The sequence below is a fragment of the Poecilia reticulata genome, linkage group LG13 (assembly GCF_000633615.1).
Source record: "Poecilia reticulata strain Guanapo linkage group LG13, Guppy_female_1.0+MT, whole genome shotgun sequence".
NCBI lineage: Eukaryota > Metazoa > Chordata > Actinopteri > Cyprinodontiformes > Poeciliidae > Poecilia > Poecilia reticulata.
In genome coordinates, this window is record NC_024343.1 from 20,716,247 (window position 1) to 20,734,335 (window position 18,089).

Consider the following 18,089-nt stretch of genomic DNA (forward strand, 5'->3'; position numbering starts at 1 on the left):
GGAAGGAAGGAAGGAAGGAAGGAAGGAAGGAAGGATAGCTGGAAAACAAATCAATTTCCGTGTATTTCCAGACTTTTACTGTCTGAATAAGAACCCCCCCGTCTCCTACTCAGTCCCTCATTTTCATACTCTTTGTGGCTGTCTCACAGGACAGCTGCGTATAAGTAAGTATATGGCTGCTTGGACGACAACTCTCTCTTTCCCCCTGTTCATAAAAACAAGATTGTTTCTTTTTCCCCCGCAGCTTTCTGCTGACACCGGCTCGACACATAAACAGAGCCGTAATTTGTACAACAGAAAGCTTTGGGGAAGCACTTCTCCTTCTCCCTGGAGGCATGCAAAGAGACGGTTGGTTGTTATATCTTGTTTACCTGGTGGGGGAAGTGATATTTTATATTATGGTAATAACTGACTTTGCTGAAATGCGCCGCAATCCCATTTCAGTCCAGTTGCTGCAGTTATCTCATTCCAGTTAAATGAGATATGGTGTTAGTTGTTCCCAGGACTGGGACTAAACCTGTGATAATATGTGCATGAAATTGTGATGTATAAAGCTTAATAAACTAAGGCAAAATGCGCTTACATAAATAAATAAAAGCATCAGCTTTTGAAGTCCATTACAACTATAAATGAGCACACTTTTTCTCTCGACTGTATAAAGCAGCAGCAGCAGCAGCAAATTTAGAAGATGCAGAATAGAGTGGAAAAAAGGAAACCAGTGACTGATCATGTATTTTTGTGACACAGTAAGTGCAGATGGTACAGGAAGAGTTGATGAATTCAGGGGGACCAGAAAGCAGCAAAGGAAAAACACAAACGCAGGTTTTAAGGTGCAGAGTGTGATGTTCTGTAACTGTCCTGCAACACTAACTAACTAACTCTGGCCAACCTCACACTGTCTCGATACGAGGAATCCAAAGCTGTTCAATTAAAAGCGATGCTGAGCAATGCTTAGAAACTCCAGCACCCCCAGTCAGTTTCAAATTGATGAATGATTTCCAAACCGTTTCTACATAAAACTTGAGTCAACGGAAAACATACTCTGAGTAAATTTGTTGTGTTTTATAAGCAATGTTCTGCGTTACAGACGATAAATCAAGACGCGGAACAGCTGAAGTCAGCGACGGAGCAAATGATTTGTTTACCGAGTGTTATGTGTTGCCGCTGTTTTAGCAGCGTGCACCCGACTGAGTCGAAGGCTGCCGCGAAAAATGTCAACAAAGTCACTGCAGATTGAAGCAGAAAGGAATTTAGCCTGCTTTCAGTGATTCCTCCAGATCAAAGGTTGCATCTCTGTCTGGAAAAATCAACATTCCTTCAGACCAAGCGGGGGTGAACTTGACAAAGTGGTTTTGTCCTTGACCCTGACCCCAGAGAAGTGCAAACCGGAGCGAGCTTGCTGTGTGTCGGTGTGTTGCCGCGAAGTGACAAACAGCCGCTGCCTAACTCAGCCGTCCATGCATCGAAGGTGGCGAGTTTGACTGTACTTTGGTCCTTTTATTCTTTTTAACTTCCCCTTAAGGCAACCGCCTGGTGGCAATCAGGGAATACAACTAATACATCCTCATTCTATCGACCAAAAGACTGTCCAAGAACAAAAACAACAACAGACACTGTCCGAAAGGCTCGAGCTGCCAAGCTCTAACCTCTGATGCTCTGTTAACTTTTTCAGGCTCCATTCTTTAAAACAGACCCCCCGTAGCAGGATTCAATGAGGAGGGGGCTGTCAGCTCAAAACAATGTGACGAAGGAGTGAACGCTTGACTGAACCCGACTGGGGTTAAAGGGCTTCTTTCTGTGTGTGTGTTTGTGTGAGAGTGTGTGACAGGAATAATAAAGCCACATAGGAAGTATTTAGCCTTTCAGTGTCTGAAAGCTACACAAACCCCACATGTACAAAGTGGCACCTCCATACCACAGGATGCACACAGACATTTTCCCTCCTGATTCCCTCCTCCCCTCTTCGCATCAGACATCAAAGTGCACATGGCAGTACTATGCAGAAATCCGGTCAAAAGAAACACAGAAGGCAACAAAAAGCTCCCACGTCACAGCAAGAGATGAAGTCAGAGGACAAGGCTCTCAGCCAGAAAGTCACACAGCCATCGCAAGCAAGGAAGATGACATAAAATTAGCAAGTTTATCTGGGGAAAACTTACTGTGTCCGGAGATCCACAGGAGCAGGAGCACCCAGGAGATCATGGCAGGGGAGATTGGAGAGGTCAAAACCTACGGGAAACAGTAGGCGAGTGTGAAATTGGAGTTGGCAGGCACAAAGAAATTGACAAGATGAGACAGTGCTCCTGTGCGCTTCTGGACGATACTACAGTCCCTCAGTGGCGTCTCCTCTTTTTTTTTTCTTTTTTACCAGAGGAAAGCTGTTTTCTGTCCTTCTCTTCTTCCGCGTACTCTTCCTCTTCTCCTTCTCCCTGAACGGCTCTTTGCTGTGTGTTTGACTCTTCAGAGTGGCTGGGAGCCCCGATCCGCCTCACGCTCTCTCCTCTGCTGATGTGAGCTTGTGGACTTTCTGCGTCCTCAATGCTGACTTTCAGAATACGCACGTTCACTCTTCCTCTCTCGCTCGCACTGTTTTGCGTTCCCCATCCATTCTCAGTCTCCAGCCCTCACTTGCCCCCCTTCCCAACCTCCTCCTCCTCCTCTTCTCTCTTTCCTCTCCCTCTCTTTCTCTCTTGCTCATCCCACTTACAGCACACACAGCAGTCAGTGGATGGAGCTCCAGACTCCTCCCTCCATCGCTGCCTCCCTCTCTGCCTCTCAGCCTGGCTGTCTGGGTGGCAGTGGCTCAGTGAGAGACTGGGGTCCTCGCTCTGGGAACCAGAGTTTCCATGGGAGAAACGGAGAAGGAGAACCTCAATTAGAATAAGAATAGCAGTGAGACCCCTGTAGCAACAAATAACACAGACAGCAACAAAAGGGCATTTTTCCCTCCTCCCAGTTCAGACCCTGGCTTTATGAGGGGTTTCTATAGAGAGAGCAGAAAATTTGGCATCCTTGTGGTTTGGTAATGATCACATTAGCATTCCCAAGAAAGGCCTTTGTTAGTACATAGATTCTTATTGGGGGCAAATCAGATTCACGGGCACTTTCTCAAGGAGCCAAATAATAAATTAATTAAACGCTAAAATGCACATGCAGCCAGTAAAAACTATGTCAGGTTATCCCTTTTAAATATTTTTTAGAGGGCATTTTTTTATTTGGTCATAATTTAGGACTAGTGAAGTGCATGCATAAAAGAGAACTTCATGTTTCTTGAACTATAAAATGAAATTCTGTACTGCTGAGCAGTGGAGGAACTTAAAGAGTATAACACACGTGGATTAATTACTGAAAGTCCAAATTAAAAGTGTGTCCCATCAAGTCTGTGCTCCTTTTAATTACTGATAATCTGTCAGAGTGATTTTTTGTTGTTGTTGTTGTTGCAGCAACAAAGAAGATGGATCTTTCCACAGTGTTGTGTTTGCCTTACACGCAATCCAAAGTAACGACATAACATAACATAACATAACATAACATAACATAACATAACATAACATAACATAAATAATAACAACAAAATAATTTTGTTACTCACTTGTGTTAATCATTTGGTTTAAAGAGATGACCAGAGTTTTTTTTTTCTGGGGGGTTTTTTTCAATACGGAAAAAAAACAGATGCACAATAACAGTAGACATGTTTTTTTTTAAGTGAGTAAGAATAGAGTAGATGATTGTGCAAATGCCAGCATATGTAAATACTTATTGATTTTGTTGGGAGCAGTGATGGTTGTAAAATCTGACAGCTACTGGGACGAAGGACCTGCGATAACCTTGCTGACTTGTATGGCAAGTTTAAGAACTTGAAGATTAGATTTTTTTCATACCTCTGTCTTAGCTTCAACTGTAGATATATTAGCTGATTGCAACTTTTTTCATTCATGTAGAGAGCTTAAAAACAGGTGGATTAATTAAAGAACAGTGTGTTTCCTAAAACGACAACTGAAAGTGGATAAGCGGCCCAGATGCGAATATCAGTTAAGCAGAAATGCATTTATTCTCTGAATATGTAAAAAAAAAAAAAAAAAAAGTTTAAAAACATGTGCTGAGCCGCCAAACCTTTCCTGCTGACTTGTTGACCCTAATGTGATAACGTTTTAAACTTCGTACTACAGTTTGCACATAATTTTGGATTCAAGATTCTGTTTGGATTATGTCCGTAGGACATGCTGCTTTAAATAGTCCTAAACCAGTTGTGGAAGATTCAGTACAATGGAAGTCTGATTTATTGTTATATTTTATGAATGTACCATTAAATCTATGTGCACCTCTACCTCTCATGGTCATATAGGAAAAGCTGCTAGATTTCCAACCAGTGCGTTTTCAACAGAAACACCTTAGCAAATAAATATGTAAATAGTAAACAGTAATAGTTTGACATCCATAAAACAGTACTTTGGCAACAAAAAGGTATTATCCAGAAGCTATTAGATGAAACCGGAATTTATAGCAGATGGGTTCACAAAAGGATGACATTTCTCTGAGATCGTCCCTCAGGACTTTATTTCACATATTGTATCACTACATATTATTGGCAGGTACAGTAATAAAACTAGAGAAATATGTATGAAGACCACTTTGATAAATTGCAAACATAACCTTCTAGAAGCAAAGAATTTTAAAAAAAAGTTGTGGTTTAATACTTTTTCTTGGTTCTAGATAAGCTTACGCTAAAATAAAGGTAAGAGTTTTTTGTTGTTGTTGCATTCAGCACCACCGCCTAGTTACCCAAATAACCCTTTGAGTATAATAAAAACACAAAAACACCTGTTTCCCAGACTAAAAATATACCCTGTCATAGTAGTTAGTAATGGCCCATTTTGCATGTTGTTTTAACTGTACAATTTATCGGCTTTGTAGCTGCTTCTCAGTTCAAAGTAGCTCCACTGCTCATTACCCGTATTCCCAGCACATTAGGCTGTTAATCCACAGCTACTGTAATTAGCACCATGGAAGCCAGCTCGATGTCATGTTTCTAAAACTAAGAATATTATGCTTTTTTTTCCTTTCTTTTTTTCCCAGAGGGTAAATGAAGGATGAGGCAAAGGTGACAGAGATGAAAGAGAGACTGTGGATGTATTTATTCAAATGTAGACAGCAGGAACAAGTGCAGAAGCTGAAAATTATTTATCGTTTAAATATTCAGTTTATGAAGGTAGAGAGATGTTGGGCATCTATTCACTCGAACGAATGTTTGACTAAATGAGCAATTGAATCTTTCTCCTGGACCAGCCACCGGACATCATTACGAATCACAAGTAGGAAATGTAGTTTTGTGGTTTTGTGTATGTGTCGGAGCTGAAACAGACAGCTGAATTAGGCAATTCAGTTGTCTTTCTTATATACATGTTTATTTGATGCCTCTTGCTGACGACTTGATTTGTGTGCTGAGATTGTTATTTTCACTCTTGATGCCTTAATGTTGCAATCTGTTTGAAGTTATTTGTGTCTAAAGCAGTGTTTGAATGCACTAAAAATCAAGCTATGCACTCAAATCTGGGTTCCCCACCCTTTTGTTTTCATTTATTTCTCATACACACTCATTCTGTAGACTCTGAATAAGGTCTGAGCATTTGTTCGAGTTTTTATGACTCCTTGTTCCAAAGTAACCTGTAAGTCTGGACCTGGAAGGCAATCCCTCCAGATCAAACATCAGACACCCTCACCCTTTCTCAGATTTTACTCAGATTTCTATTCATTTAATTAAAAGGTACTGTAATGACCTCTAATATTTGCATATTTTACACTGCACACAGGATGCAAGAATTTTATACAAAACATAAGTCCCTGCTGTACCTATGGAAGACAAATATCCTCATCATAAAGACTTTTTTAAAACATTTAATGTAAAACACAGAATTTTTATTCTGTGCAATTATTTGTATTTGATTTTTTTTTTTTTTTTTTTTTACTTTATCTGCAGGAATTCAACAGCACAGATTAGGTCTATCGTGTATGCAACTATGTCTTACTTTTCCATATTTTACCAAATACAATTTTGTATTTGTTTATTGTGTTGTTGTATTGTGTATGTCTTTGTCTTGTAAAAGACTTTGAACTTCCTTGTTAAATTATTCTATATAAGTAAACTTGACATGGAAAGTGTATTTACAGATAAAAATATAATTTCCCTGAAATATATAAAATATATAGTTTCCCTGAAAATTCAAATGAGTTCAAAACTCTAAATATTAACACCAATGGAAAAGTAATCCTCTTGATTATCCTCCATGTTTTTTCTATGAGGTTTACAGAAAACCAGTTGCTACCAATCAAACAGTGACGTAAGTGGGTGATGGGGCTTTTAGCAGTGTGGGGAAGAGACAAGTCTTCCTGGAAACAAGACGACTTAAAACGATGTAGTGCAGACCAACACCTGCACGACATTGGTCCCAAATCATTCAAACGACGTCTCTTGTCTGGAGCAGCTTAACACAAGGAAGGGGACATTTGTAGCTCATGTACTGGATAAGTCTTTGTGTGTAGTGGCTTTTGTGGTCATTGCGCAATAGCCAGCCCCTCCTTAATCCTCTCAATTCACATGGACTGACTATTGACCAGCTCTCCAACTAAGGGGTCGGGAAAGTCTCTAGATCCTGGGACTTTTACTCCATAGATAGCCTAGAAGACCTTCCGTATAAGCTGGTGGCTGGAAAAACGCATCTAGCCTTTAACTGCCGCCGATCGAAAAGTTATGGCCCTTTTCAATTATTAAGCAATAAACCGAGTAGCTCTCGCGGTTGCGTAACCTCAACAATCACTTTTAACGGCAAATTTAAAGCATGTTACAGACTAGATAAAGTTTAGTGGCTCGACTTGAACCCCATGGTCATTATTTATTCATCACCAAAGAAATCTACGAAGCCACCATCTTCCTAGAGCCATTGTACATAGATTTTACCATAATTCAGAAGCAACATTACTAATTTCCGACTCAGAATTAATTCCAATGTCCACAAATGCCAACAAAATTCAATATGTAATTTTATTAGTAGCTTAAGCAGGGTTAAGTAACAACAGCTCAATTCAAAATGAATCACCAATTAAAATTAACAATTTTAGATATCACCATCACATTATCTACCCCTTCCTTATCCTTGTCACTAGATTTTCTAAGCGGCTTTGGGGAGCAGTCCAACTCATGCCTAGTAGAGGTAATGTCCCTTGGCAACAGAAATTTTTAAGTTCTTGGTCAGAATCTTGTCTTGACGAGACAAAATCCCCTTGAAATGGAACAAAGCAGATCTAGTCCTTTTTATCCTTTATAATATCATGATAACCTTAACTTATTACTCATATAATTTTAATACAAGTTTTAACAGATGTTTTTTGAAACAACCACTGGTTAAACCAATATTAATTATTGGCTTAATTATAAGTTATTAATTTAAGTATTTAACTTTGGATTTTATCCAATTACTCAAAATGTTTAGATTTTATTTGTTAAACCTTTTATGCTTTGAAATAGGAGTAGTCTGAACTTTTTTTCTACATATGCAGGCTGGAAACTTACTTCCTCTTTCTTCAGGAAACCTGCCCTTCCCGTTTCATGAAACTCTCTATGATTTTTTTATTAGATAGAAAAAAGAAGAATTAAAGCAAAGTTTGCAGGACACAATAACAACACACACAACCAGATAAATTTTATTACAGTCAAAGAAGTGATTAACAAGTGACATCAAGACCCAATATTGGGTCTTGATGTCAGCTGGAAAAATTTTAAAGGTAACTTTATTTATTATTACTATTAAACTAACATCTCCAGCATGGGGAAGTGGGATGATCTCGGCTTTTCTCGACGCCCCCTCGAGGTCAGACCTTTCACATGCGGGAGCCCGACACCCCCCTGCAGGTCTGTGTCCTCATCCCCTGGAAAGAGAGGATGGTCGCCTGGAATGTGAAGATCCTACATCGTCACAAAGGACTCAGCAGTCTGGGATGTGAAGATGCAGGTCCTCAGTCGTCACCAAGGCCTCAGCAGTCTCCAAGACTCCACTGTTCTTTGACACTTGATTAATCTCTCCCATCATTGGCTCAACTTTCCGTAAACATGAATGGTATAGTAATGCGAGTGGCCACTTCCTTTGGCAATGAGCAGGTGTTATTGTCTGTCTGCTGGGCAACTCTCGAGTCAGGAGTCTTCCCCATGATTGTGTAGGCTGTAACATTTTTCTTTCTAATTTAATGCCCAATTTTCTATTAGCTGAAATCTGCTTTCAAATTTACTCAGAATTTGAAAGCAGATTTTCACCAGCTGTAAAGCCATAAACATCAAAAGGAACAGAACACTTGAAATATGTTGTGTATAAACCTGCATTTCTTGTGAAATATCACTTAAATTTAAAAAAAAAATCTGAACTGTAGTAGAGGAAATAGTGCTTTGTGATCACAGGACCTATAAGACCTAAATCAGCTTATGAAGTTAGAAATAATTCTTAAATGTCTGTGTAGTTTTATCCATAAAGGTTGTGACTTAACAAGAAGCTGTGTTCATTTTTATTATTAAAGAAGTACCCAACCAGTTTACAGTGCTTTGCATCGGCACAGTAAGCACTACATTTGGGTCTAGTCTTTTCATATCAATTTAATCCATCCAACAGACCTCCTAATCTAATCAAAGGGCCAGTGGATGACAGGTGGTCTTTTCATCAGTGCACCTAACAAGTACACACAACAATAACATGACTGCAGCCAAACAAGAGGATAACAGAGTTGTACTCTGTACAAAAAAAATGATGAGTGGGGGAGAAAAAAAAATAACACTGGAGATTAAGTACTCAGAGACTGAGGCGGAAGGGTAAATGAGGTATGCGCGCAAATAAATGTAAATGTACAATAATCGTAAGTTTTTCTGTAGGATAAACCTTAGCCTGGTTTAACTTTTTTTTTTTTTTTATATATCTGAAGAATTTGGACATATTTAAGGATTTTTTTAATCTGATCCAAATCCTTTGTTGAAATTAGATGAACCCCAAGTCTAAAAGGTGCAACTTGATCCAAGCTGTTTGTGGATTTTACTTTGTTCCCAGTGACAACATAATTCAGTCAAATAAGTTATTCCACTTTTTACACAATGGAGGAGGATTTGTAAATTATAATGAGGGATGTAGAGTACTGTGTATTTACCCCATTAAAGATTTCTTCCATACATGTTTCACATCATGAAAAAATATATTAGACAAAAACGGCTGAAATCATTTAGTGCTTTTCACAGCAATGTATATAAAAGGACAACATAGTATTAAATTCACAAATTGCATAATCCTAAATTACATCAGGGAGGTGTAAGGCATCCGCTTGTACTTGACATAATTATAATCAGATTAAACTTGCAGCAAAAATAATTTTTTGGTTGTCCACACTCAGCTGTGGGTTGTTCTGCCAGACATTAGATTTAATGGAGTTCATGTACATTTAGAGGTCATACTGAAACTGTTGCATCACTATGACTAATGCTTTTCATTTGAGCATGAGATAGTGTGCACTGTTTGTCATGTGGCGTTTTCTTGACAATTTGTTCACCATGGATAAAAAAAGGGATTAAAAAATAGATGATCTATACTTCCTATACTCTTAAAGTATGTGCATCTCATAGGAACAATTAGCAATACTTTTGTCCTAAATTACTTAAATATAATTGAGCAATGGAGAATATGAATGTCACTGTTTTAACAATAAAAAAATAGTGGTTATTATTATTATTATAATTAAAAATTATTCTGAAGTGAGACCATTGAATGTAGAAGGAAATATTGCATTTTGTCATTTAAGGTTCTTGTATATTTTTTGATCCAAGTGCCTCATAACAAACTGATCTGCAGCACAGAGAAATCTTCTTCATGGATCAATATATTTCAATTGCAGAGATCCGTTTTTGTGATTAGTCAGCTAAGATTTGTCCTAGTTTTTATGTACTGCGTCTCAATTAATTATTAAGCATCCATGTGTTTCAAGTTCATATAACACTGACTGACAGGTTTTTGGACCTATCATGTTGCTGGCAACTTCATTTGCTTCCTTCTTCCTCTGCCTCTATTGATCACACATAAGATATGTGGTCTGGAGACATTAAGTAAGGATTGTTTCATTGCTGAATATTTATGTCATGGATTTGCTAATAAAGTGCAATTCCCTCACAGTGAAGAACTTGCACCACAGATCGTTTAATGCTGTGCACACCATGGTCAAGGAAGAGAGGAAAGCTAAGCCTGGACTCCTAAGGAAGGGTTTGATTAATCTCAGGAGCAGCTTTTCTGTGAAAGAATCACAATTTTTTGGTGCAGTTTAAAAGGTCTTTGGCATTTTGTTAAAAATAAATGGTATAAAATTTCTTCAAACTTTGAATGGATTTGCCCATTTGCAGGGCTAACACACAGACATGTCAGTGTCTGACAATGACAGACTAAAGATTTTTCTGTTTTAGGACAGTTTGGATCCCTACAACAATTTTATTACTCTTAATGCCATCCATACACAAGTACATTTTTGTTTTAGAGAGGTTCTGAGAAATCATTTGTTGACAGATCATGTCTTTTGGGTGTGTTCACACCAGCCCTGATTAATAAGCTTTTATCAAACACTAATTCGTTTGTCTAGAAGGTCCATTTAGTTTGGGAAGGGTGAATGCATAATCAAACTCGGACCAAAAGAGCAAACTCGGTCTAACCGAACTGCCTCGCTAGGTCCTAGCCTCCCAGTTCGGTTGACATGAAATCTGGCACTGTTCAAATGCATATGTGGATGCAAGCGGACCAGAGTCCGCTCCAAAGCAGGAAGCAAGCTACAGTGCAGGGCATTCTAGGTCAATAGAGCCAAAATGTGCATGTCTAGCACTACAGGGACAAAATGCCTTGTGGTGTTTTACTAGAGCCAAAAGAGAAATCAAGTGATTTATATCATTTTCTGCTCTGTGGGTTAATGGGGATGAACTAATTGCCTCGCTTGTTTGTAGAACGTGGTGATAGTCATCACAATCATCAAATAGGATCAAATATTTCATAAAGGAACCATAGTTTAAATCTTAAACTAAATTTAACAGCAGCAGTTATGTACATTTAATTATTGACCAAAATAAAAGAAAACTTCACTTTGTCCTCATCTTTACAGAACCGATAGAAATCAAACTATTTATAGATTCATGTCCTACATATCAAAACATCATCAATTTTCCCAGCTTTAATTTAAGCTACATTTTGTAGAAATCAGGTAAGAAATAAAGGCCCTAGGACCATTTTTGTGACTGTTTCCTGTTCATCCCATATTGGAACAATTTGGTTTTGTGTACATGACTCAATGCACTGTAAAGCCACCTGCAGGAGCTTGATGGAGATGTCTCATGCCATCCCACACCTGTTGCCCATATCAGAAACCACCACTTCAGTGTAATGTGAAATCAAACCACACCAGCTGAAAATGTAGCAAATGTTGTAAATTTGCCCCCCAATCGAACCGAGTCTACAGAACTATCGTGTGAAAACGTCCTTAGACTCATCTGCCCTAATTGATGAGAGGCATGTCTGAAACCTAAAAAAAAAATATTTTTATTTGATTCATGATATGTCTATATTCACCTTTTGTGATAAGCTACTTAAAAAAAAAACGATTTTTTAAGGAATATTGAAGTATTAAGGGGATCATTCAGGCTACTGAAGAGCAAGAGGGAACAAAACCTGAAGTAGGTAGTAGAAAGTTTAACAGTACAGCAAAGTTGCCTTTTTCTCCATTAGGAAGATGTTGGCTCTAGTAATAGAAGCATTTAAGTTAAACTTACGTCAGGTGGTGAGATGTACCTCTTCCACTCTTTGCTTCCAAAGTACCTAAGTCCACTCGGATCAGGACGTAAAAACATCTGGAGGTGTCTTGTGGTGTCTGATAGAATGTTGCAGCACGCAGTAAATGTTAAAGTAACAACCACATGAGAGTCGGTATCACGGTTTTTCAAGTATTTTATTGTGATATCACAGGCAGTATAAAGATACTTCACCAGTCAGGTGTTGTAATGTTATGACAGATCAGAGCCATAATAAGGGTTGTACTTATATGCAAGTCCCCATGTCAAGGCACAGGATTAATGACAGAGCATTTCAGTTTCAATGAAGAATTCCAACAAATCTTATTTATCCAATAATTCCTCATGTCAGCATGTCAAAGCTCAAGGAAAAGTATGGCAAAAAAACCAGTTTCTCAGTCATTTAGCTAGTTATATCTGGGTACAACAATACCGCTTAAACATGGAGAGGGAGAAGGTGCCACCAAAGTAATTTCAGAGGCAAATGTCTGATTCAAATGTCAAAGTATGTCTTTTAAAAAAACATTACTGCAGTAGCAACTAGTCTTTCGCAGCACATACCAAAAAATAAAAAATCAAGAGGTCGCGACATCCGCTATGATTAATTAAATTGAGAATTATTTAAAACTACATTTCTGCTGTGCTGTAAAATGAAAGCAGCAGAAGAAGATCACTATAAATAAAACTCATGTTTAAGATTTTACTACCATCATTTACACTGGGAATAGTGGAATGCAAATATATATATATATATATATATATATATATATATATATATATATACAAATTTTTATAATTTGACTCTTTTACATTTATGCTCAAGACACAGTGGATCTGACATTCTAATGATTTGTGTGGATAAAGAAACTTGATACCATAAGCCTACCTGATCTACAAACAACATGCAAATAGGATTACGTCAGCAAAATTAGGAGAAAAGGAGGCACAATAAATTTAGTGTCTGCATTTATCAATTCAAAACTACTGGAAGGAGGATATCCATATGTAATGATTTACCACCCGAAATGCAATTTACTAAAACTTGTCTATTTTTCTTTTGCAAAAAGCAGTTTGAAAAGCAGTGTAAAAGGCCATGCAACAAGATCACTGTAACAAGCAGGGGGCGTAGATACTATAAAAGAACACATTACTTATCAAATACTTGGAACATTTAAAGAATACAAAATAACAATATTAAAAAATAGATCAAAAATATACTCCAGCAATATATATTTTGAGCTGCCTAGAAAAGGTGGTGCAGATGATAGATGTTTCCATTTTCCATAAATTGTACAGCCAAAAATGTCTGCACAGGACAGTTTAATGCCACTGGAATACTGTCAATATCTGTGCAATTAAATGGAAACAGAAATACAACTAAACTTAAATATTGGGCCACTAAACTACTTTAAAAAAAAAAGAACATTAACAGGCACCGGGGACCATAAAACAGTCATTGAGCCAAAGAGATATTGAAGGAAAAACAAATAAAAAGTAATATCCATCCAACAGCAATGCACAAGAGTTGTTCCCACCCATCAAAATTATTTTACAGACTTGCATGCAGCGTATTTATGTTGTAATCAATTATTACAGCCTTACATTGGTTTGCGATGTTGGGTTCAAGTAGTCCCCTCTCTCTTTGACACAGGAAGATGGGTTGGATTGGGTCAACAGAGTTGCTGAGCATCCTCTCAGAGAGGGCAGGCATGAGGTCGAGGAGCTGGGAATGCAGAGGTTAGTACAGCTGTTCAGAGCTGGGTTTTGATTGATTTTTAAATGTTTCATTTCACTACGTTACTGTACCACAATGTACACTTATTTAGATCAAGTGCATCATTATTAATATTGTTGCTATTATTTCTCCAGCATCATGGTTTTTAACTTCATCGTTCTTTTACGATCACTCCACACCAGTAGCAAACACAAAATCCTCGTTGAAATGGGTTTTTGCATTATTTTTGATCAGGAGTTGTTGTGGCCTTGTTATCCAGTCTCTTTCTTATTGTTGAATAGCGAACATAGTTTGTTAGATTTTCTAGGTTGTTTTTTCTAAAATTAAGGATAGACCATAAAGCAATCTTATCTTTACAAATGAAATTAGCTGTTATTTCCATAGTTCATCTATTCAAAGACAAATTTGAAGGCCTATTGCCTTGATAGTCTATTAAAAAGCTCAATCTGTGACCCAACAAAAAAGAAGAAGCTTAAGAACGTCAGTTAAATATACAACAAAAAATGTGTTAAAGTGAAAGCTTCATTTGATAAATTCTATCTTGATTCTTGTAGTCTAATTTGTTAGGGCCTCCTCATGCCAAAGACATTTTTTGTCTTTAAAAGGGTTGCTTCGCATTTGAAATAGGTAATCAAAAACACAACATTTGGCATTTATAATATTTGTTTTATCAAACCAATATTAAAATGTGCCGTTATAGCTCAGTTCCATACCTAACCTTCTGTGACATTATACTCCTATAACCTAAATAAACCTCTACATTTAATAGAGGTCATATAAGAATAGATAATCTGAACAAAATAAAAGCGTTCTCCTAAACAATATCAATGTTGCACACATGATATGAAAAAAGTTTATTGCACTTTTATTTACGTTCATAAAAAAATAAAAATAAAAATATCTAAATTTACTGAATAAAAATGCAAGAAAAGGGAAAATAACTCATTCTCATTGGCGACGCATTAGGATGATGGACAGCCAGTCTTTTTTTGAGCTAAATAGAAAGTGACATTTCTGTTTATTTCTCCTGGGCCTGCATATCTACTGTTCAGACACAGAAAGGTTTGAAACGCCAGCGTTTGTGAACGTAAGCGTGTGTGTCTGTGCCTGTGAATAAGTGTGTGTTCAGCAAGTAAGCAGCATCAATTTGTATTTTAAAATTAGTAAATCACCCAGTTGTCTTTTAGGGAAGGACATCCACTCAATCTTTGTCAGTCAGATGATTCTCAGGAGATGTGAATCTCTGCCGCCGATGCCCCAGATTTCATTCCAATCAAGTCTGCAAAGTGGAAGAGCAGAGGTCTAAATTAATGGAATTAAAGAGTATGGTGAGGTATTAGAGGGAGCTACAAGAGTGACAAGATCTTGTTTTCCTCCAGAGCGCTTTTTAACAAAAGGACACTTGTTGGGAGACATGCGATGCTCATGGCATTTTGTTAATTTACATTTCATTTAGAGTAAAATGGGAACCTCTGTGGAAATTTGTTTTGAAATCATGTTATATTTTAATTAACTTTTTTTTTTTCCTTCGTGCTCTTTACTGATAGTTCAGAGCCTCGTTTCCCAAAACTATCTTAAGGCTACAATGTTAATATAATTTGATTCAAAAGCCTTTTGAAGCATAAGAAGCATTTTCCCTAATGGATCACAACTGATGATGCTCTTACAATTAATCTTAGATTAACTATTTCCAACTAAGCCCAAAATAGAACACCGCAAGCCAAGTGGTTCAAAAAGCTGCAAGAGAAACCAAAAAAAAATTGTTTTCACTTGTGCCATACTTATTTTATACCAATGCAGTTAGCTGAGTCATATATACAAAATAGGCATTTATTTATAAAAATAAAATAAAATAAAGATTTACTAGCCACCCCTAATCCTAAATTTAAGTATAGTATATCCAATGACAGTAATTACATTAAGTCCTTTTTTACTTTTTGAGTAATATTTTCTTAAACAATTGTTTTTTGTTTTTTTTTTGGCAGACTGCTTAATTTCTTGAAGCGCAGACAGTGCAAGGCTACAAAGATCCAAGAAATCTGTGCTATTTGGCGTAACTAATGTAGCTGAAAATTTGACTGAATTGGACAGATTAATTTGATAATCTAAGGTGACTGCACGGTCTTGCAGGCACAGATATGAACCAACATAATTCTGCTCCTAGGGTTTCAGTCAAACCTGGGGCTGGAGCCTTTCCCAGGAGTCACTAAGAGGTCTATATTCTATGGAACATACATTTAACTGGACTTTGAGTAGACAATAGAATAAATTTGCTCCATAAAAATGAATCCTCCCCAGTCTCCCTCGTGTTATGCCCTTGCTCCTCCTCTCAGTGGTTCGTTCTGTGCTTCAGTCTTAATTGGCAGAGACATGTGTTTGAATGCAGCCTTGGAAAGAGTTGGGAGGTGAAAGCAAGGAGGTAGGGGAGAAAAACATGAGAGACAGCTTGCGTCACTCGCCTCGGTTTCTTCTCGCCCCAATCATATGACCTTCTTCTCCTACACAACATGGGTTTTTGGAGCTTCTTAGTTACGCTGTTGCAGTGAGACAGCGCTCAGTAGTGATGGGAAGTTTGGTTCTTGTGGCACGACTTCCTAACAGCTCTTTATTATAATCTGTAGCCTGGTGTATTTGCTTAACTTGGCAAATAGGTTAATAAATTCTTTTGCATTTCTTGTTTTTCATCAGAAGTCTAATACATGCCTAATTTTATGCATTTGTTCTGTTGCAAAAGAAGGCAGTCTTACTTTTGTGTAATATTGTAATCAAACTAATGATTTTTATTTAACACAAAAAAACTTGAACAAAACACTGACAGAAACAGAACCAAACTGACTAACAATACAATATTCTTAGTGCATGTTGGCGTAAAAAAACACAAAAAAAAAAAAACAGTCTGAATCGACTGATGCGCTTTCTCCTTCTAGAATTTGCCATGTTGTTGAGAAGGCTCTCCGAATGACATTATTTTACTGTTGTAAGAATGTAGAAAACTATAATTTTACATGCAGTTATTCACTGCAAGAGCCACTTCTTTGACAAATGAAAAACATACAAAATTAATAAATGCAAAAGACATGAGAAATAATTCCATGTTCAACTGTTACCTCTGTCCAGTTTTGGGAATGATTCCCTCTGACCAGCTGTGTTACAGTCTCAATCCAAAATAATCATTTCATGTGATACATTTCAGCAGACTTTGATAACTTTCTGGTTCCAATTGTCCCTTCCTCATTAACCTTCCTCAGGAAAACAAAACCTGTCAATTATATTCATCAGTTGTCTTTTTAAAGTCAGACTTTTTTACTTTTTTTTTTTTTTTTTAGGAGTTTTCATCAAATAAATCCAGCTTATAAAAACAGCAAATCCTCTTCCAGCACCAGTTTATATGATGATTTCTAGTTGTGTATTACACTCCACATAGTTACATTTAATGCATTGTGCTTTTCTTCTTTTCTATCCCACTCAAAACCTGTTGTCTCTGTGAGTCTTCATTTTCCTCCACCAAATATAGAAATGTTTTGAAAATTACACTGTTGGTCATTCTCATGGGAGAAGAATGGAGGAAGGACATTTCTGCTGCCTTTGATGAAGATAAACAATGTCTGGACATAGAAGATCTGTCTATTCAAGTCAAACACGTCACCGAACCAGTTAGCTCCCCAGTTGGGTTGAGCACATTGTGTTTGAAATGTCAAACAGCCACTGAATATAATGTCAGGATCAAACATACACTGCACAGATCTGCTAAAGTTCACATTTAAATAAAGTAATGTGAACTTTGGCATATAAAATTTCAAAATAGGGCACCCCATAATCTGAAAAATTGATACCTATATTTCAAAAGGTACTTCTAAACCCAATTATAAAATTCTTAATGGCCTTAAATTTTACAATTTTGATTTATCACCTTTTAAAATGTTTAAAACTGCAGACACATTGTGGGTGTATGGCAACATCCTACCTATTGCTCAGAAAAAAACTTGGACAATAGATTTGTTTCCTTTTCACCAAATCCAAATGGCATCCTTGGCATGCAAATATCTCCAGGATCCCATTAAATCCCCCAAAATTATTCCTGGCAAAGCAGGAATTCAGGCAACAGATCTAAGAGCCCCATGCAAGAATAAAATCAAAAACAGCTTTGAAGGTTGGTTGATAAATAAGTCACAGATTAAACTCCTCTAAACTAGATTCCAAATTATGACCTTCAGAGTCTTTCAAGGCTAAAACTGAAGCTCCCACACAATAAACATTGATTTTGTATCAAGCAAAACTGCATCTTTGCTATTTGCATAAAGACAGAGAACACACTTCACACTTTCAAAACTGTGTATTGAAATGAAGAGCTTCTTTGAGAGGTACATGGCCTTGCTTTTAAAAGCTGATTTGAAAAGTGCAAGGTAAAAATGCAAAAGAAAGTCTGGAGATGACTGTTTTCCCTAGACTTTTTTTTTTTTTTTTACTAAGATTCCAGCTGCTGTTTACTTGTGCTTTCATGCGCTGTTTGAT

The 18,089-nt window shown here is 37.2% G+C and overlaps 1 protein-coding gene across 9 annotated transcripts in view; it reads right to left on the reverse strand.

The window, feature by feature from the left end:
- kirrel3b (kirre like nephrin family adhesion molecule 3b) overlaps positions 1-18,089 on the reverse strand; it is a 225,605-nt gene that overhangs the window by 193,089 nt on the left and 14,427 nt on the right. For 8 of the 9 annotated variants that reach the window (XM_017308241.1, XM_017308242.1, XM_008425956.2 and 5 more), the window contains 4 exons: positions 14,750-14,856; positions 13,445-13,565; positions 2,708-2,828; positions 2,160-2,229 (listed from right to left, as the gene is read on the reverse strand). In XM_017308241.1, coding sequence (XP_017163730.1) covers positions 2,160-2,202 — 43 coding nt within the window. In that variant the 5' untranslated portion in view covers positions 2,203-2,229; positions 2,708-2,828; positions 13,445-13,565; positions 14,750-14,856. Of the gene's footprint in view, positions 1-2,159; positions 2,230-2,368; positions 2,669-2,707; positions 2,829-13,444; positions 13,566-14,749; positions 14,857-18,089 lie in introns of those variants that run through there. The other variant, XM_008425959.2, reaches the window with a different exon arrangement.